The 20,785-nt window shown below is 52.4% G+C and overlaps 2 protein-coding genes across 5 annotated transcripts in view; both read left to right on the top strand.

The window, feature by feature from the left end:
- The window catches only part of NCAPD2 (non-SMC condensin I complex subunit D2), a 31,381-nt gene extending 27,860 nt beyond the window's left edge, over nucleotides 1–3,521 (top strand). For all 4 annotated transcript variants that reach the window (XM_077174220.1, XM_077174219.1, XM_077174218.1 and 1 more), the window contains one exon: nucleotides 3,250–3,521. In XM_077174220.1, coding sequence (XP_077030335.1) covers nucleotides 3,250–3,377 — 128 coding nt within the window. In that variant the 3' untranslated portion in view covers nucleotides 3,378–3,521. The remainder of the gene's footprint in view (nucleotides 1–3,249) is intronic.
- A 2,413-nt stretch (nucleotides 3,522–5,934) lies between these two features.
- Nucleotides 5,935–9,242, top strand: GAPDH (glyceraldehyde-3-phosphate dehydrogenase). Its single transcript, XM_054653782.2, has 11 exons — nucleotides 5,935–6,049; nucleotides 6,572–6,615; nucleotides 7,193–7,292; nucleotides 7,428–7,534; nucleotides 7,620–7,710; nucleotides 7,887–8,002; nucleotides 8,119–8,200; nucleotides 8,346–8,497; nucleotides 8,599–8,677; nucleotides 8,907–8,990; nucleotides 9,141–9,242. The coding sequence occupies exons 2-11, from the start codon at nucleotides 6,593–6,595 to the stop codon at nucleotides 9,240–9,242; spliced, it is 936 nt and encodes a 311-aa protein (XP_054509757.1). The 5' UTR covers nucleotides 5,935–6,049; nucleotides 6,572–6,592.
- The last annotated feature ends 11,543 nt before the right edge of the window (nucleotides 9,243–20,785 follow it).

Raw genomic sequence — 20,785 nt, 5'->3', positions numbered from 1 at the left:
GCATGAACATGTGCTGACTTCCTGTCCTTCCTCTCTTTGCCATCCCTCTCTTTCACATCCCAGGGCCCCTTACACCACCGCATCCAGCACAAGGAGGGGCTGGCTGTGCACACACATCCCTGTACCCCACTTGTGCCCAGGCACCCCATCCTAATGCCCACATGGGGTGCGTGTCCTGTGGCTGTCCAGCAGTCCCCTGTGCTTTGTAAATTCAAAGGTTGGTATGAAAGTAATCCTGTTTCCCACAAAATGTCTTGGTGGGGCCTCGGGAGCCCCTCCATGTGCTGGCCCAGGTGACAGGGTGACAGAAATGCCACACAGGATCACTAGAGCATCACATTGCTCTGGACACAGCACCAACCATGGGTTGCAGCCATCAGCTGGAGCTAACAAAATGGGATGTCCACAGCTGTGCAAAGCATTGCTTCCAGCATCAGTGCCCCACACTGAAGGGCCATACTCACTTCTCGAGGACTGGATGCAAAAGGTTTGTAAAACTTTCTGTCTCCTTGGGCAGAGAAGAAATGGACCCACAAACCTGCATCTGCAAGTGCAAAATGCCTGGAAAAAAGGGAGAGAAGGAGGGAGAGACAGCAAATATCTGAACTGTGACTTTTTTATCTCTGCAGAAGACCTTTTTCTAATTTTCTTCTTTCTTTGAAAAAAATAAAAGCAGGCAGAAGAACATGTTCTGTCAAGTTCTGGCCTGACTTGTGCAACAGTACTGAACTAAGGGAAGTTCGGGGTGTTAAACTCTCCCAGCACACCCACTGCTAATCCTGTACTGGGGTACAGTCCCCCCATTCCTCTCCCCTGACAAACTTTGCTGATTAGTTTCTGTCTTCATACCCAGGCTGACTTCTGCACCCTGATCTCTAAACAGTGACCTCATTGCCTTGTTCAGCTGGTGAGAAACTACAATAAAATAGAAGAGGTAAACAAAGTGGGGGGAACTAATGGCCAGAAGATTTAGGAGGTAGGAATCTGCTCCTTGCTATCCTGCTCCCATTGTGTGCCTGAGCTTGACAAAGTGCAAGCTGAGCCTCGACAAGCTCTTTTCTGTGACGGTTCCTCTGGAAACTCAGCCCAGTCCTCCAGATGGTGACTTGGGACAGACAGCCCGCAAATTATATGCTAATAGTACTAGACCCACGCTCCTGTCACTGCTACAAATTCTGTGTAGTACTGGAATTCACCCACCTTCTGCAGCAGGAGCTCTTCATCCCCAGCCCAACTGTCTCACCAAGATATAAATATTAAAAACAAAAGCCTGTGTTGTCACAGAGCTGAATTTGTGTCCACTCTGTGCAGCCAGCAGTGTGCCTACCTCTACCTGAGCTGCAGTTCATGCTCACACTGATCAGAGAAATAGCATTAACAGCACTCTGCCTATGAGGAGGATGTTCAATACTCCAAAACAATGCAGCCTTCAATATCCTCCTTTTGGGATGTGTTTCAAAGTGTCACCCTGACCCTGACAGACACCTCCAGGTCCTGGCCAGCAGCAGCTCAATTCACATTTGTCTTCCCAGACACTCAGTAAACACCTTTGTGTCCTTTTTCTTTAGAGGAAGGGGTCTTGCTGAGCTCACCCTGAAATATATCACCCTGGACAAAAGGGCTGAAAGGTTCAGGAGCTCCAGGGGGTGGTTCAGCAGGGAGCTGGGGCCAGCTGCCTGCCAGAACCAAAGCTATAAAGGCAGAGAGGGGCTAGGGACCACATCCCACACAGATGCTGCAAGTCCTGCCTTGCCTCCCACCAGCCCTGGGCTAAGAAGATGCTGGGGCTTCTTCGGTTGTGGCCTTGCTCATTTTTCCTCTTCTTGGTTCTGCTCTCTGCCAGCGTTCAGACTGTGTCCTTACCAAGACAGAGACTACAGGTAGGAGGGAGAGAGCTGAGGTTGATTTCAGGAGGGGAGGAGGAGGAGGGAGGTTGTGTTTGAACCTCGAATGAGAGGTGGTCCCAAATTCCAACTACAAGAAGGCTGCTGTCTATTCTTGTTGCGCTCTGCCCTTCAGCAGCCTCAGCTCTAGGGTGACTTTATAATCCAGCCCCTAAGGAGCTCCAGCATTTCAAGACAGGAAACAGACAAAAGCTTTTTAGTGCTCTGCAAAAGCTTTTAGCAGTGAAGAGCCCGGTCCTTTTGAAGCCCACTCTGTGTCAGCAGCCACCAGATATTACAGTCATGTCTCTCATCATGGTTCTGGTTCTGGTATTTCAAAGGGAAGATGCATCCTGCTGGGCCAGGAGTTTTGCTCCTTAGGTCAGTATTACCCCCCTTAAAGACCCTCTTTAAGGCCAAGAGCCCTGTCCGGATGCCAACTAAGGGCTTCTTCACTTGAGTAAAACTTTATCCTCAGCAATTATAGCAATAATATTTTTGACTTTGCAGTCTAGTCAGCTCCCTCTTACCCAAACCCTAACCTGAGCCCCAGCACCTTGCCTTTACATCACTCTGGGAAAGCCACAGGGAAATAGGACATTAACTAAAATCACAAGACTGAGCCTGCTATGACTCACCACTTTCACTCCTCGCTGAGGATGCCTGTGTCCGCTTCAGTTAACTTGCTACCACAAAGAGCTGCACAAAGGCATCCTCAGCCTTCGCTCAGCATCCATGTGAGAGACAGATGTAGAACGGCTCCTGCAGGCTGCTTCTGTAGGCAGCAATGCCATGCCTCCACTGCACCCAACACACCCCCCAACCCTTGTCTCCCAGCAGTGCTGAGGGCTTACAGTCAGCACAGTTAACCTAGAGGATTTCCAGCAGATGGGGAGTCCCTCTTCCTCACACCTGCTCTGCTCCTGCCTCTCCCTCATCTTTATCATGCCTCTCCCTGATCTTTATCTCCCTCATCCTTCCCAGCAGCTCTCTGATAAAATGAAATAGTACACAGCAGCCTGAGCACATAGAGATGCTCAGCATCCACAAAAGGAGTGAGGACTGAAGAGTTACCTTCCAAATCTGGGGCAGGGCAGGACATGTGTATGGTTTTACAAGAGCAGGGCAATCTGCCCGCAGGCAGAGCTCACAGCAGCTGTCTGCCTGCTGTTTTGGTCGACAAAGTCATTTCAGACAGTGGGAGTTACTGGTCAAGGCCCTTCCCTGCGTCTGGATGCAATGTCACAGGCACAGTGCTGTGAGCAGGCATCACTTTAATGTCCTGCCTGAGCCCTCAGGAGGGTATGGGCAGTGGGGTACCAGAGGGTACAAGGCTTATCACCCCTCTCTCCTCTGTTTATCCCAGATGCTCCTTTCACGATTGCTGCCCCTGGAGCCCGAGTCCACGCTGACCGAAGAGGACACAAAGGAGGGGTCCAGCTTTGGTCCTCAGCTGCTCTCCTCCACTCTGCCCTTCCTCCCATCTGGGGCTAAAGCTGCCCGTCCATCCCTCTGGCGCAAGAACCTCGCCAGTCGCAAGTGGGCACTGCCTGGAGATTGGGCCTGGAAGGCCATGCCCAGGGGTTGCTTCGGGCTGAAACTGGACCGAATCGGGACCTTCAGTGGTTTGGGGTGTTAGCTTTGGAGGGCCTCCGAGGTGAGAGGGCCAAGAGCGTGGGCTCGAGCAAGCGGGCAGGGAAGGAGTTCAGGGCAGAATGGAGCGCGCAGACAGACAGCGAGGGGATGGGGCAGCGGGGCAGGCTGTGGGGCCACCACCTGCCAGCCGCCGGGGCAAAGGCCGGCACCGGCGACGCGCCGTGCTGCCGGCGCGGTGCTGGGGCCGGCCGGGGCGAGAGCAGGCGGGCGGGACGCCGCTGGGCGGCTCACCAGGCCCGCTTCTCCGCAGCCGGAGGGCACCCAGCCTCGGGAACCTGTACGGCTCGGGAACCAGCACCGGCTCGGGAACCCGCACCGCTGCGCGAAGCCCTGAAGCTCCCGCTCCGAAAACGGGAGGCTGCGGCAGCGAGGAAGCGGCGCGGCCGTACGAGGAGGAGCTGCCCGGTTCCACAGCTGCCCCCCGCGGCCGCTGAACCCCCGCTCCGCCGGCAGCCCCCTCCCTGCTCCCCGTGCCAGAGGACTCGCTCATTAAACAAGCTGTACTCATTCGCCGCGTCCGCGCTCGGCGGTGGCTGCCCCCGGCCGAGGGGCGGGCGGGAGGCGGTGGCAGAGCCCGCCCGGCGCCCCCTGCCCCACGCGCGGGGCCGTGCCGGGCCCTGCCGGCGCCGCCGCCATTCCGCGTGGGGCGTGCGGCACGCGCGGCTGCGGCGCGGTGCGGCCGGGGGGGCGGACACGGGTGAGGTATCGACCGGGCACGGGGCACAAGGGCCGCGCTGCTCACCCCGGCCGCACTCTGCCCCCGCCAGAACAAACACCGGGGCCTCCTGTTTGCGCTGAAGCTTCCCCCGAGCCTGCCTCGGTGGGCTGCGGCTGGGGCACCACCGACCCCGGCACGAGCTCGTAGCCCTGCTGCTGTGCCCCGCGAGCCATCACCATGTCCTGGCCTTTAAGAAAAGGTTGTAACCTCAGCTGGGTCTAAACTTAGCCCCTCAGCAGCACCGGGAATAGCAGTGGTTTACGGAGAGTAGGGTTACGTTTGAGCTGCATGACCCCTCTCTTGTCCCCCACCCCAGTATCTGCGTGGTTCCCCCAGCCTGCCCACCCCCTCCCTTATCCTTAAAGCCCTGCTCAGCGGAGCAGCCAGAGGGACATTCCAGCTCCCACCACCCCCACCCGCTCTGACAGTCGAGATTTGCATTCCCACTGGTCCCACACCTTCCTCGGGGATGGGAGATTTGGGATTTGTGCGTGCTCTGGGCGTTGCACCTAAGGCGGGTGTGTCCCGCCGCACCTGCCCCGCACGGAGCCGAGGGATGGAGGCGGCAGGCTCGGTGAGGGAGCCCAGCATGGGGGGCGGGGAACCGGGCAGCGGCCATGCCAGGAGCGCTTCCTCCTCGCAGGCAGCCAGGGAAGGCGGGCCGAGGCGGCAGACGAGCAGGATTTCCGCCGTCACGTCCCGCGGGCAGCGGCAGCAGTGCCGCAGTGCCTCATTAAGATGGTGCTCACGCTGCCGCCCGTGGCCTGCTGGGGCAGCGCCCGGCCAGGGGCCACGTCCAGAGCACGCCTGGATAAACCCATCCAGAGGGGGGTCCTAGCTTAGAGGCGGGAGAACTCCCAGACAGTACCTCCCGTGCTGGGGGGAATAGGGATCCGCTGATCCCTCGGGGTGGCCCGAGCATCCCTGCAGTCCATTTGCCCTTGCAGCCATAGAATCATGGAATGTTAAGGCTTTGGAATGGACCTTAAAGATTATCCAGTTCCAACCCCCGTGCCACCTGCACGGACGCCTCCCACTAGAGCAGGTTGCTCAAGGCCTTATCCAGCCTGGCTTGGAACACTGCCATGGCTGGGGCATCCACAGCCTCCCTGGGCAACGTGTTACAGTACCTCATCACCCTCACAGTAAAGAACTTCTTCCTAATATCCATCCTAAATTTCCTCCCTTTCAATTTGTACCCAATACTCCTTTTCCCATCACTACAGCTCCTGACGAAGAGTCCCTCTCCGGCTTCCCCGTAGGTCCCTTCGGATACTGGATACTACTCCATCCAATTGGGCAAAGGCTACAGCCGGGGCGGGTGACTACCTGCCCTTTGTTACCAGGTGAAAACAGCGCATATCATCCTCCGGAGCAGCAGCGAGCCCGGCGGGACCAGCCCCCGACCTGCTATCACCCTCCCTGCCTCCTCTGGCAGGGGTACAGCCGCCCATCCCCGCTCTGGGGACACCTCCCCGCAAGGACCGGTGCCTTTTTCACCACTGCCATCAGCCCCCTCGGGGTGGCTCGACGGGAGGGTGATCGCTACGGAGCCTGTGTTCCCAGAGCGGGGCCTTTGTTAACGGGGGGTGGCGGGGCGGGGGAAACAGGGGGGGTCTTCGGCAGCCGCACCCGCAGCACGGGCGCACGTAGCCCGGTCCGGCCCTCGCGCTGCCATTCGACGGCGTCGCGGCGGGGCGGGCCCCCGCCCTACCCTCACGCGGCTATAAAGGGCGGCGGAGAGGCGCTGCGCCACCTCCTCACTGCGCGCCGGGCGGTTCGGAGGCAGCAGGTAACGGGCGGGGCGGGGGAGATGCGCGGGGGGAGAGAGCGGGGGTGGCGGGGGGTGGGCGTGCGAGAGCCCTCTCCCCACACACCCGCACCGCCCACCGGCAGGGGGTGCGGCAGCCCCCGGGCGGAGCGGGGCCGCGTGGCGGCGGGGCCCACGGGCACAAAGGCGGCGCGGCGCAAAATGGCGGGGGCGGCGTGAAGGGGGGCGGTGAGGCCAGGAGGGATAGGGGTGTGAGGGGGGAGATGGTCGCCGGAGGAGGAGGAGGGGTGGATGGTTGTGGCGGGGGGGAGGTGAGTTAATCGCCTGGGGCGGGGGAGTGATCGCCCGGGGAGGTGAGGTGGGTGGATGGGGCTGGCTCGGAGCGCGGGCTCCCGCTCGCCCGCTCTCCTCGCCCTCCCCCCCCCGGTGCCCACTTGCCCCTCGGCGCGGGCGAGGCGTTAACGGCGGCGGGTGCGGGTGCGACCGCCGCGGGTGGTGGTTGCCAGTTCCCCTCATGCCCCTACCGGTGGTTTCTGCCCGCAGGAACAACCCGAAGCGGTAAAGATGGTGAAAGTCGGAGTCAATGGGTGAGTGCCGGGGCCGACGGGACCAGCAGGGATCTGGGGGAGGGTTGCGGGGGGGCGGCAAGGTCGCCTCAAGGGCGCGGGGGGAGGATTTGGGGAGAGGGAGAGGTTGAATCCCGCCGGTCCCGCTCCGCCGGCGCCCCCCGGGGCAGAGAGCGGTGCTGCTGACTCATTTCTCCTCGGATTCGGGGTGACTCACTCCGGAAAGGGCTGCCGTTGCTCGGCTGCCCCAGTTTCCCTCCGCATTCCCGGGGATCCCTGCAGCCCCCCACCAAAAGGTCTCTCGGTGGATCGTGTGTCGATGGCGGCCCCGGGGCTGTGACCTTCTCGTGCCGGGCCGAGGAGTAACCGGATCCCCGGGGCTCTCAGTAAATTTAGCGATTGACCTTTCTGGGGCGGGGGTCGCTCTTAATCTTTAACCGGGGTGCCTTGGCCTTTGGACGAGCTGCAGGACTCTCTCCCGCCCTAATGGGCAGGGAGCAGCCGATGATCCCGAGGGAAGGCTGCCAAGGACTGCCTCCCATGCCCAGCTGGGCTGGTTCTCTGTTGCACCTCCTCACCCTTGTCTTTTTCTCTCCAGATTTGGCCGTATCGGCCGCCTGGTTACCCGGGCTGCCGTCCTCTCTGGCAAAGTCCAAGTGGTGGCCATCAACGATCCCTTCATTGATCTGAACTACATGGTGAGTTGCTTTGCAGTGCCCCCTCTGGGCCTTTCTGAGTAGGGCTTCTCTGGATCTGTTCTGGTAACTTCCCAGGGTGTTAGAGGATGATGGCAGCCTGGGTGCCTGACCTTCCACTCCCCCTCTCTTTATTAGGTTTACATGTTCAAATATGACTCTACTCATGGCCACTTCCGGGGCACTGTCAAGGCTGAGAATGGAAAACTTGTCATCAATGGGAATGCTATCACTATCTTCCAGGAGTAAGTATCTCTTTCCTGATTGCCCCTCTGGATATTGGAAGCAGGTGTCTCATGGACCAGCTTGTAAAATTTTGTCCCTCCTTAGGCGTGACCCCAGCAACATCAAGTGGGCAGATGCTGGTGCTGAGTATGTTGTGGAGTCTACTGGTGTCTTCACCACCATGGAGAAGGCCGGGGTGAGTATGCCACAGAGGCATAGGAGAGAAGGGATAGGGCTGCTTTCTGCCTGTTGGGCATGCCACCATGTACAGGGCTGCTCAGGATGGGGCTGTGAAGGAGAAGAGATCTGAAGAAGAAAGTTTGGAAGGATCCTGAGTTATGTAATCTCTTATCTCTCTCTCTCTCTCTCCAGGCTCACCTGAAGGGTGGTGCCAAGCGTGTGATCATCTCTGCCCCCTCTGCTGATGCTCCCATGTTCGTGATGGGTGTCAACCATGAGAAGTATGACAAGTCTCTGAAAATTGTCAGGTAAGGAGAGAGGAGCGTGCTTTCTGGCCTGGAGCTCTCAGCAGCTGCCAGGGGTCTCACTTCACCTCAGTGGAAGTGTTGCCTCTGGCTGATGTGCCTTTATCTCTCTACCCCAGCAATGCTTCCTGCACTACTAACTGCCTGGCACCCTTGGCCAAGGTCATCCATGACAACTTCGGCATTGTGGAGGGTCTCATGGTAGGTCTGCAGCTTGGTGCTGAGGAGGGTGACCTGCTACAGATCCCCTCGTGTGAGAGGGAAAGCACCTGTACTCCCTGTGTCACCTGGGATGCTCTTTCTGGAGAATACTGGCTGTGTTCTTAGTCCTGTGCTCTTTCTTCAGACCACTGTCCATGCCATCACAGCCACACAGAAGACAGTGGATGGGCCTTCTGGGAAGCTTTGGAGAGATGGCAGAGGTGCTGCTCAGAACATTATCCCAGCATCTACTGGAGCTGCTAAGGCTGTGGGAAAAGTCATTCCTGAGCTCAATGGGTGAGTGTTGTCCCTTTTCAGGTGTCAGGAGGAGGCCAAACACTCCTAGGCTGGCAGAGGAGTCCCAGATGCTGTTCCTTACTGACTTATGTCTCTCACAGGAAACTTACTGGAATGGCTTTCCGTGTGCCAACCCCTAATGTCTCTGTTGTGGACCTGACCTGCCGTCTGGAGAAGCCAGTAAGTGTTGTGGATGAGATCCTAACAACTTCCAGATGTGCCCCTGCTTCCTCTAAGCTCTGTATTGCACCTGGAATTGCCCTCTCTGCACCCATCTTGTCCTGAAGGTGTGATCTTTGAGAAAAGAGCACCTGCTGGGTGTTGCCATGTGTGTCTCCTCCCTCCCCTGTCCCCAGTGGACATTTTGTGTGAGTTGGGGTCTGATGATGTTGGATCTGTGTCTCCTCAGGCCAAGTACGATGACATCAAGAGGGTAGTGAAGGCTGCTGCTGATGGGCCCCTGAAGGGCATCCTGGCATACACAGAGGACCAGGTGAGCAGTGCCTGCTCTCTCAGCCTGCACTTAATGGCTCCTGCCTCATTTTTCCAAAAGGCTGTTGGCAGCAGCTTTGCCAGGGTCCTGGTTTGGGCACTTGGAGTAGACTGTGGGAAGCCATATGCATTACAATTTCTTGTGTTTCAGGTTGTCTCCTGTGACTTCAATGGTGATAGCCATTCCTCCACCTTTGATGCAGGTGCTGGCATTGCACTGAACGACCATTTTGTCAAGCTGGTTTCCTGGTAGGTGCAGCCCTGGGGGACGTGGGGGTTGGCACAGACAGGTTACAGACTTGGGTGTCCTGTTGCTTACTGCTGGTGATCCAGGTGGATACACAGACCTCCAATCTCACCGTGGAGTGAGATTGCTTCTTACCTGAAATTACTGTAGCTGCCTCCTCCCCCCCAGAGGGTAGATGGGAGTTCAGTTGTGTGGGATGGGGCAGAGGAGCAGGAAGAATGCAAGAAGGGGTGCAAGAAATGGGTCAGCCCTGACACGCTTGTTTTCTGTCCCCAGGTATGATAATGAATATGGATACAGCAACCGTGTTGTGGACTTGATGGTCCACATGGCATCCCAGGAGTAAGCTGAGCACACAGCCCCCCCTGCTGCCTAGGGAAGCAGGACTCTCCTTTGTTGGAGCCCCTGCCCTTGTTCACCACCGCTTAGCTCTGCATCCTGCAGTGAGAGGCCAGTTCTGTTCCCTTGTCTCCCCCACTCCTCCAACTTCTCCCCGAGCCTGGGGGAGGTGGAGAGGCTGATAGAAACTGATCTGTTTGTGTACCACCTTACATCAATAAAAGTGATCACCATCTGAAAAGCCTTGTCTGTCTGTCAGGGGGAGATGGGAGGAGGCAGGGGGTACATGTATGTAATGAGCAGCTACAGGCGCCTGCATGGCACAGTCTGCCAGCTGCCATGAGAAGCTGGGGAGTGCAGCCTGCTGAGCTGCTTGTTCCACGTGGGAGAGCCCAGAGTCCAACCCAGGAGCCAAAACAAGGTGTGGGTGGTGCAGGGCTGTGCTCCACAACAGGACTCTGTGTGGTAGGATGGGAAGTGGCTCTGGCTCCATCCACCCAGCTCTGGATTTGCTTGTCTGATGGGCGCATGCAGAATAAAAGTGCTGAGCAGATGACTCATGCATTTGGTTTGGTAAAGGGGCACAAGAAACAAATTAATTCTCCTTCCCCTGCCTCAGCGGGGGACTAGGAAGATACTTCTGGTGTTACAAGGCAGATAGTTCACTTGCTTTTACCTTTTAAAATGAATTGGCTTTGCCCCAAGGGAAGTGGCTGCCTAGGGACGTGTTGGAGGCCATCGTCGGCATGGTGGCAGTCTTAATTCTGGCTTAATTCTGTGCGTAAGGAGGGACAGTTGCAGTTAAGCTGCTGAGCAGCAAATCTCTGCAAGGTGAGTGTCAGCCCTCTGCCTCCCTGCATTAGTTCTGGAAGCATGAATGCCGCTGGGCAGCGACAGAGCCTTCCGTGACCTGTGAGCACCAGGACAGATAAGCAATGCACTGCACAAAATCACGTGGAACTCCATTTTTAGCAGCTTAATTTAGCATCTCAGGGCTGATGTGTTCTCTCCCTGGCAGGCACTTTTGGAGCTGTTGTCCGGACCCCAAGTGCTTTAGACCCTGATCTGGATGCTGCAAGGACGTAAGCTGGAGGATTTAAACTCTCAGGATCAAGGTATGCTGGACATGGTTTCCCAGAGCCGCTTATCTCCTGCAGTTAGGCTGCGTAAGAATTAAATGTTTGCTGGACTAGAGGGCGATGACTCGAAGATATTTTGCAAAGAGAAGAGGTTGAATAACCTGCCTCTGGATAGGAACTGGGATTCCGAGCAGCTTGTTAGCCCTAGGACAGCAGAAATACTTGGATTACACCAGAAATGGCCCCGTCATTGGAGCTTTAGGTAACTGTGGCATCAAACGGGAGCTGCCTGGTGCTGGAGCTCACTGGAGGCAGCCCTCCCATGGAGCTGGCTTTCTGCTGGGGGGGCTGTGTAGCCTGGAGACCTGTCAAGATTACAAATGAGTCTTGGGTTGGTCCCATCCTGTCCTTGATTGCTGTGCCTGGGTGCTTTGAATGGCTGTGCTGTGTGCTGCTGCCTGCATATTGTGTGCATGCCAGTCAGCGCCTCGACTGATAATCTGGAAGTGCAGAGAGGCTACTGAAACGTCTAAAGGGGGGGAAGGATAGATATCCTCTTTTCCCATGTAAAGCATATTTTGAACTGGGTTAAAAGCTGGAACATTTATATGAGTCAAATTTTTCTCCTAAAAAGCCTTATGTTTCCTAAGTGAGATAAGACTACCTGAAAATTCTAGAGCAAATTCTTGTTATTTAACAAGCGTGAGCCCTATCCAACCTGAGATCAAATTGCTCTTGGAACGAGCAAAGTCATACAGCCTCGGGGTGGAGGAAGAGTATGTGCTCTCAGACCAACAGCTGCTGGGAATGTCTTGAATAAAGGTTCACTCTGTTTTCAAATACTATTTCAACTAGTTTACAATCTCATCTCTCCCAGAAAAATTATATGGTATTGAGGTGAGGAAAGCCAGGAATCACAGCATTTAAAACATGGTTGGTCTTGTACGGAAACAGGGAGAGTGAGTGTGGCAAACTAGTCATGCAGCTTTTGGATTGCCTGGAGGGCTTGGTTTCCTCTCTCTAATATAACCTCCCTAAAATGCACAGCTCTTCCAAATCCTTATTTTGCATCCAGACACTGTACCTACAGATGGCACCACAGCGAGGCCCCTCTGGACAGATGGAAAAACTAGCTCAGTGGCCAGCCTGTCTGAGAACTGCAACCCTGACCTAAAAAAACCCATGTAATTTTGTTTTCCCATCAGTTTGCAAAATTGACATATATTACTGTGGATGGCATTGAGATAAAGATGGGAGATCTGCTGTGGCAGCTGCTTCTGTCTCTGGAGAGTTTTCCCCCAAGAAGGGGAGGTCTAGGTTTGTTCTGTTTGCTCTAGTGTTTTTATGGAAAGCAGATAGAAATGCTTGGTCAGGCAAGGCAGGTGCTCAGGGCAGACATGAAGAGGCTCTCATTCAGCAAGGTAGTGAAAAGCAATTGTGCCACTTTGCTGGGACAAACAAACTCCAAGAGCAGCAGCCACAAGCCAGAATCCATCCTGGTTTGTGAGCACCTTGCAAGGGGAAGGTACAGAAAGACACTGATCCTGGCTAAAGGGTTGACTCTGCCTTCCCTGGCTGGCCAGGCAGCAGGAATCACTGTGCAGAGCCATTGTAGGAGAGGGATGCACCTGGGAAAGCTCTCTGGCTGACCCAAGAGACAGCTTCTCTGATGGGCAGCCAACCATTTCTAGGGGTGGTAAGCTCTATGTTTTATTCTCCTTTTTTTAAGACAGCTAAGGGTAACTGGCAGTGGTGTTACAGAAAATTCAGTTTTATGATAACTTTGAACATTCAGAGAAATTATTTTATACTTCCTTGGCATTTTTGCACAGACTACTACACATGCATTGCTTCCCCAAGAAAGGTCCTCAGACCACCTTCATGTTGAGATGTCAGCATGAAACTTCAGCATTAAGGAAGATGCCACGTAGTGAAAACCAGCTTGAGCAGATGTGGAAAATAGTTAAGTTCACTTGAAAAATCAATCCAAAACATAACAAAATGGTAACTGTGTAAGCACAGTGAAAAAAGGTCTTGGACTTTTAAAACATCCTGTATCCACTTCTGAAGTAAATCAGTCTTTAAGCAAAGCAATTGGCAAGACCAGGGCAAGGAAGAGGAGATACAGGTCTCTGAAAGACTTATGACACAGTTACAAAAGACAAACATCTTAAAGGATGATGTTTCAACCTCCTTCATAACTGATGCCATTCACAAAATGCAGGTTCATGACTTGGGGTATGCAAATATCCCTGCAGGCTCCAGCAGTGCTCAAATTTCATCAAAACCAAGCTGCCTACCTTTGGGCAATCCCAATGTGTTGTACATGCTGCAAAAACAAGTAATTTGTTACTTACTCGTCTAAGCTTAATGTAATCTCTTTACTCTAGGACAGCTGACTTACCTCCATAAATTACCTTACTACAGAAGTATCATCTTCTTGAGGGAGTTAATTAAGTGTTCCCTAGAAGGAACAGTAGTGCTGGGTTATACTTCACAGCGTAAGATTTGAAAAGGCAGCTGTCAAAAAGCAGAAGCTGTAGTCAAATGAAAACAAAAGAAAAACTCATAAATACTAGTAAATGAGACTAGTAGCTGTAAAGGGAAAAAAAAAAAAGAGATTATGTGACAAATGGAAAAGGAAGGCTGAAAACCTCTTTCAAATGCATCTTGGAGATAAGAAAGCTGCCAAAAAGCCGTAAGAAGGCGTGGGAGTGATTAGGGAAGCTTAAGTCCATGAATGAAAAGTAAAGTTGATGTTTTGCCGTCAGAGGAGCTTTGGGGTGTTGCCAGACAGATTTTCCTCAGCAGCAATGAGATGGAGCCTCCACTGAAAACTGAAGCATCAGGACTTAAAAACGTCTGTGACATGAAGGGCAGCAAACCACATGTGAGACTCAGTGGTCTCCAGCATGAAATGGATGAACAGGTACCTGTGCTGCAAGTAATTCACCACTCACCTCAACCCCCCCATGATGAAAAGCAATGGACTTTAGGAAAAAACAGGCTGGCAAAACCTTTCAAAGAATTACCTGAGGACAGGGAAGACCACCCTCTCCAGGCTGAAAACTTGTGGCAAGGCTGGTGGCAACTGAGAGATGTGAGTGGCCAGCATATCTGAGGCCATCTGCCCCACCAATCAACACTTTCAGAACAATTTAGAGCACGGGGTGCCAAGATGTGTTGATTATGCAAAATGACCCAAACCTTCAGCCCTGAATGAGCCTGTGGAAAGGTGCAGAAGGATCTTGTGACCGAGTGACTGGGTTATTAAAATGCTGGATGAAATTCAAGGTTGCTAAGTGAGAAATACTACGTGCAGGCCTCAAAGCCCTCTTTTGACATTGCCCAAACCTCCAACAAACAAGTGAGCAACTTTTGCTGACCTTGGTCTGAGTCCTGCAACAGAAGGGGAAAATTTTTTAAAAAAGGTGGTTTGTAATCTCTGCAATCTCCAGTTTTTTAGTTGCCAAGTTGGATACCGGTTTAGGTGCTGGACACCAAGTACCAAATCTCACATGGCCTCCAGCTTCCCCATCTCCTCAGAATCCTCATATGCCTTTATCAGCCTGACTAAACTGCCATCCAGACCAACATCATGAAATTACTTTAGGCACTGTGCAAAAATGCTCACTTATCTTTTTTTTAGGAGCAAAGTAGCTAAACTTTTCACTTTCAAAACATTTTTTTTCCAGCCTGGAATCATGGTTAGGAGTCTTTGGTCCATCTATTCCAATTTCTGATGCAAAGCAGGATGAAGGACACCAATGTCACATGTGGATAAAAGATGTTTAAAGACATCTTTAGTGTCTGGCTGAGAACTTGCACATGATTGCAGGTGAGCCCTGCTCCCTAGGAACAGGGAAAGGTCTTTCCAACCCTTCTGTTCTCCCAGCAAAGTCAGTCACTATTTCTTGCTCTTGGATGTAGCTATGCATGGCTATGTACATCTGGCAACAGAAATTCTCTTTTGACCCTATTCAGAAATACTCTGTAATGCCTCTTGGCACTTTTGACTGAGATATTTAGCCCTTTTGAGAGTCTGTATCATTTCTACGTATCAAAAATGGTGTCAGTTTTGTCTGTCAATTCCTTGTCCTTCTATAAATATTCCTTAAACTGCAGATTTTTTCCATTCCTTCATGATTTCTCGCCTCCTCCCCCCTCCACTGGTTCCTCATTGGCTTTTGTCCATGCCCTGTCAGACTAAGCACTGACGTCATCTGCTTGCCCATCCACCCAGGCTTTTCTTTAAATGTCTTCCCTGATGCTTTTAAAAACTGACCTCAGCAAACCACGGATTTCAGCAGCCAGTGCTTTTTTCCCAGTGTGGAGGTTACTGCGCTTCCCAAAGCGCCGTTTGCGGGAAGGCAGCGACAGTGCCGTGCTTCACTTTCAGCACTGCTCATTCCAGCTCCCCAGGCAGCCTCAGGCCTTGTGTGGGGGCTTGCTCATCCCTACAGCACCCCAGACACCCCACAGTTACTGTGCTCCAGGTCATCTGTGCCTGGAACTGCAGCAGTGCTCAGCTGGAGATCATGTCAAGGATCCTCCTTATTGCTAACTGCCTGGAAAGTGCTTCATCATTCCCTTCTGAGCACATTCTGCATTTTCCATATACAGAGCAGACTTATCTGGTGAGTGCTTCTTTTTTTTTTTTCCTTGTTTTGATTATTTTCCCAATTTCAGCCAATAAAAAGAAATATTACTGTTTGGATTGATTTTTCTTTAAATGTAACTAGAACAGCATGCTAGTTCCTTGCACATTCAAGTACTGTTATTTTTCTCTGAGGTGATACGAGCAGCTGAAGACCTTTTTTCAGACAGCTGAATTATTCTGTTGTCCCTCTATTCCGTTTCTCCTAACCATAGCTGCTGTAATTGTTACAAGGATTATTTTTCGTTAATGTAGGTCAAGCTTTATTATTATTTCTATTAGCTATTGTTATTTCTAAGTACTTTTGTCACATGGCCACTTACTCAAGGAAGTTCACTCACTGAAAGTTATCTTATGTTGCTAAATCACAGCCTTTTGAAAAACTGGAAAAATACTGCTCTTTCCACAATCTGCAAGTTCACTTTTTTCACTCTAAGGAAAGTTACAGGAAACACACAGCTCTCAGCTGTGACATTTTGTTCTGGCTGATGTCTCAATTTGTTTCTCAGTTGATCCCTTGTCCTTAGGCAACCATCAATCTTTACCCAATCTTCATCTGTCATAAGGACATCTAAAATCATTGCCTTACTTGGGCATTCCATCACTTGTAAATTGATGAGAAATTCCCCCTGGCACAACATATTCTTTGGTATCCCAAGCCAAAGTCTCCTATTGACAACACAATTTTTCTTGTCAAGCAAAGCAGGGAGGTACTTACAAAATAAATCAACATGTTTTTTGGGGGGATTCAGGAGTATTTATAGAAGACCCTTCACTACCATGATGAAATTGTGCATCAGAGCATGTTTGGCTAGCAGCTCTAGAGTGAATATCACTTTTAACATTGCTTGTAAACCAAATTCACAATGGCTCTTGCCTATTCCTTTATCCAACAGGTTAGGCTGATCTAGCAGTTCTACCATATGGCTGTGACCCTTAAAAATATCAGTTAGCTACATTTCTTCCTACCCTGATGATTTCCATTTCCTCTTGCACTTTGCCCAGATGCAGTCTGCTCTTGAAGCTGGAAATGCTGCCTCTTCCCATCTGTTGTGACATTTGTCCAGCTTGATCATGATGGCTTTACCATCACTCCTGGCATTAATCACCATGTGCAGCGGCTTGTTAGATGTTTCCAGAAGCCTGTCCCTGCACCATCCAGGTGTATTTCCAATGAGACAGTACCTCCACCATGCTCTGCATTAATTCTGACCTCTCCTCTTGAAAGGAGCTTTCTTCCCTGTAGCCAGAGTACTTGACCTACTTGGTCATCACCTGTGAGTTCTGGGGCACCCTGTGTCACAGGTACCTGAGACACAGCAACCATAAATGTATGAAGAGCATGGCCAAAGGTAAAAGGCTTAGGAAAGTCAAGCTTCCAGATCAAACTGAGAAACAAGAACACCTTTCTACGCAGCTTTGTCCTCTCCTAACTCCTGACTAAGAAACACGATAAATAAAATAATACAACAGGTTAGCTGGAATCCAAAGGCGTTCTGGTGAAGGCTGTCAGCACTGCATTTAGGTCCATCCAAGGAATCCTGATATGGGGAAAGATAACTCACACCACCACGGGTCATGCAGGATGAGTGACAAATGCCTCCAGCAGAAGGGTGCTGGGTGGAAAATACAGGGCCTTGACTGACTCAACAGACAGGTCAGACTCTCTCAGTGATATGATCTAAGAGATGGGATCCAGGAATCAGTGAAGGGAGGGTGCAGGTTCACTTAACACAAGGAAGAAGATGCGGGCTACTTAGTGGTTAGGTTTCCTGAACCCACTGAAGCCAGTAAAGCACAATCCCACCCTCATGTAGTAAGGTGCAAGGGAAGTGATGCTCCCCACCCTCCTCTCTGTGGGAATATCTGCTAGTATTCATCAAGAAATTCAGTGGGCCTGGTCAGAATCCCAGAATGGGTAAGGGTGGAAGGGACTACCAGAGGAGTAATCTGGTCTCAACTCCTGTCCTCAAGCAGGGTTGTCCCAGATCACATGGGACAGGATTGCCCCCAGACAGTTCTGGAATAACTGCAGTGAGGGAGACTCCACAACCTCTCTGGGCAATCAGCTCCAGTGCTCAGACACCTGCCCAGTAAAGAAGTTCTTCCTTCGTTCACGTGGAACTTCCTGTGTTCCAGTTTCTGCCGTTGTCTCGTCTTCTTGGCGCCACCAAGAACAGGATCCTGGCTCCTTCCTCTGACACCCAGCCTGCAGATAACTTATAGACAATGATGAGGTCCCCTCTCAAACATCTCTTACCAAGCCTGAACAGGCCCAGCTCCCTCAGCCCTTCCTCATGAGGCTAAGATCGCCTAATGATCTTCATTCCCCTTTGCTAGACCTGCTCCAGGAGTTCCATGTCTCTCTTGGATGGAGGAGCCCAGAACGGGACACAGCACTGCAGACTCCCCTCACCAGGGCTGAGTGGAGCCTCACCTCCCTCGCAATGCTCTTCCTAATGCATCCCAGGACACCAGGACACACTGCTGGCTCATGGAGAGCTTGTTGTCCACCAGGACCCCCAGGTCCTTCTCTGAAGAGCTGCTCACCAGCAGGTCAGCCTCCAGCCTCTGCTGGTACATGGGGTTATTTTTCCACACACGTAGAGCCCCTGCATTTGCCTTTGCTGAATTTCAGAAGGTTCCTCTCTGCCCATCTCTCCAACCTGTCCCTCTGCAGGACTGCACAACACTGAGGTATTGGCAACTCCTCTCAGCTTGGTGTCACCAATGAACATGATGAGAAAGCATTTACCCTTCATCCAAGTCTTTGATGAGTAAGTTAAACAAGGATGGGCCTAGTACTGAACCTTGTGGGACACCACTAGTGACAGGCCTTCAGCTAGACCCTGTGCCAATGACTATGACCTTCTGGGATCTGCTGTTCAGCCAGTTCCCAATCTGTACACTCATCCAGTCCTCACTAAGTTTGTCTATGAGAATCTTGTGAGAGACAGTATTGAAAGTCTTGCTCAAGTCAAGGCAGACTCGAATATCCCCTGCTCTGCCCTCATCCATCCAGGCAGTTGTCTTGTGGTAGAAGGAAATCATGTTGGTCAAGCATAATTTGCCTCTAGTGAAATCAAGCCGACTCTCCTGCTCACCTTCCTGTATTCCACATGCTTAGAGATAACCTCCAGAATGAGGTGCTCCATCACCTTGTTAGCATTGAGGTGAGGCTGACTGGCTGACTGGTTTCCTGGGTCCTCCTTCTTGGCCTCTTTGAAGAGTGGGGTGACATTTGCTTTCTTCCAGGCCTCAGGCCCCTCTCCTGCTGTCAGACCCTTCAAAGATGACCGCTGTGGTGTTCAGCAGCTCCTCAGCACTGTGGATGCATCCCTACAAGGACCATGGATTTGTGGATATCCCATTTCCCTAGATGATCTCTAACCCAATTCTCCCTGCCCAGGGGAGAATCTTCCTTCCAACATTTCTGAGGGTTAATAAGCTGATGAACCAGTCTGCCTAAATATTCAATGGGAAGACCTTCTTGTCCAGTCCAGAGATATGACCCCGAAAGGGTGGTCTTGGACAAATGAATGTTCAAGAGGTCAGCACTCAGCAGCCACAGTCCTGAGCTGAATGCTGGCAGAGGGACTGCCCAGATGCCTCCTGCCATGGAGCCCCATCCAGTCTGTGCTCAGACTGTTCTTGGGCATTAAACATTCACATTAATGCCCAGACACTGAGCCAGACAGGACTTGACACTGCTTCCTGAGCAGGTACTGCCGAGAGGTGTCCTGGAAAGGAGGTAACACTGGGGACTCAAGAAGCAGCACAGCACTGAGTAGTTCCTGGACATCACAGTTCCCAGCAGGGCACATGGTGGAGAAAAGCAGGCTTGATACTCCTCAAAGAATGAAAAGGAGCCCACAGAGAAGAACTCAGTAGATGGAGGGACCACATCTCATTTCAGCATCAAAGATGTGGGGTCACCACAGCTGGACAGGTGGCCCAGCTAACACTGGGGCCTTGGGCTGTGCTTCCCACACTGAGGAATTGCTGAGGCAAGGGATCCTTGCTGCATATCCAGCAAGAGATCTTGGGCTGTCAGACTGGTGGGGGAACAGAGCCTCTTGCTGGTGATACAATTCACAGGGAACAGCATCTTGCACACGTGGGTGGTGGAGATTTTGGTTTCACTGCAAATGGAGTCCTGGCAGGCAGTGTGGGACCAGGGTCACCACGTGTCCTGGGACATGGGTGTCTGGCACCTGCTGCTCCTCTGCTCAAGGCAGAGATGTCATCCTTCTGTGCTTCACTCCTGAAATCTCTCAGGGCATGTACTCTGCAATCTTCTGGGTTCCTTAAGCAGTACCAAGGCAAAGGTATGCATGTCCTGGATTATGCACGGGGGAAGCCAGAACATTTACAGAACATTTACAGAACTCTCCACAGGAGAGAAAGAGAAGAAAACACTGCAAAGATGCCTACAGGAAAGGGGACTTGCATGAAACTGAAGAGCCTCCAGACAGGATAGGAAGTGATCCCTGATCTACTGTGTGTGAGGCGTCATCACTTGAAAGTAGAAAACTGAAATAGTAAAATATTTCCTCTGGCTTTAGCTCTTTTAGGTAGAAAAATAAAGAGGGAAGAGGGAAAGGAATGGAAACAGTTGAACAAGGTGGCATAGAGGTGAGGGCCATGGCAGCCACTGAGGCACACACCTCCCATCTACCCACACACCCACAGGCAGCCAGGGCTTCTGCTGCTTCCCAGCACCCTGCTGCTCCCGTGAAACACTTTCCCAACTTCCTGCAAGCAGTGAAGACAGCAGTCAGGAGCCACAGCAGACCACGGGCTGAAGAACTGCCATTCCCCAGCACCAGCAGTGCTCCACCTGCATGCGCCCTGATTTCCTGCTTCCTGCTCAATTCTTCTGCCATTTGCAGGGACTCGCCTCCCTGCCTGCTCTAGGCAGCTCAGCCCCTGCTGGAATGCCAACACATGCCTTAACACACGGGGCAGGCACGGGCAGAGCACCTCACCCTGCCCAACACGGACACTGTGCCGTGGTGCATGGATGCCACAGCGCTCCCAGCTCAAGCACCCAGCAGCATCAGCCACCCAGCCACATCTACAGAGAGAAACTCCTGCATCCCTCAGCCCCCGTTTTATCTTCCATACCTAATCTTACAGATGTTCCAAAAACTCTACTGCCATGTGCTTTCTCCTCTCTTCAGTACCTTTAGTGGGAAGCATTTTTTCTCCAGAGCTTCACCTGCCTTGGCTGTGCAGGCTGTGTCCACTTCTCAGTGATCACACTGCCTCTCTGGAGGCTGCTTGCTCCCTCCTGACACCCTGCAAGGCCCCAGCCTCCTGTCACCATGACTGGAGGAGCCAGCCAGGAAAATGCCACAGGAGATGGTGTGACAGGGGATCCCCACTGCGGTTACACTGAGGTGGGATATGGGACTGAGGGCAGGCAGGAAGGTGCTCTGGGATGCCCTGGTGTGGCACAAGAGACCAGGAAA

This window comes from Agelaius phoeniceus, chromosome 2, assembly GCF_051311805.1.
Source record: "Agelaius phoeniceus isolate bAgePho1 chromosome 2, bAgePho1.hap1, whole genome shotgun sequence".
Lineage (NCBI taxonomy): Eukaryota > Metazoa > Chordata > Aves > Passeriformes > Icteridae > Agelaius > Agelaius phoeniceus.
This window is presented reverse-complemented; position numbering and strand designations above follow the sequence as displayed.

Bases quoted from the DNA above. Each gene is read 5' to 3' on its own strand.
- GAPDH (XM_054653782.2), top strand. From the start codon at position 6,593: ATGGTGAAAGTCGGAGTCAATGG. The intron at 7,293-7,427 runs GTGAGTTGCTTT...TCTCTTTATTAG, and splicing joins TCATTGATCTGAACTACATG to GTTTACATGTTCAAATATGA. The intron at 8,201-8,345 runs GTAGGTCTGCAG...CTCTTTCTTCAG, and splicing joins GCATTGTGGAGGGTCTCATG to ACCACTGTCCATGCCATCAC.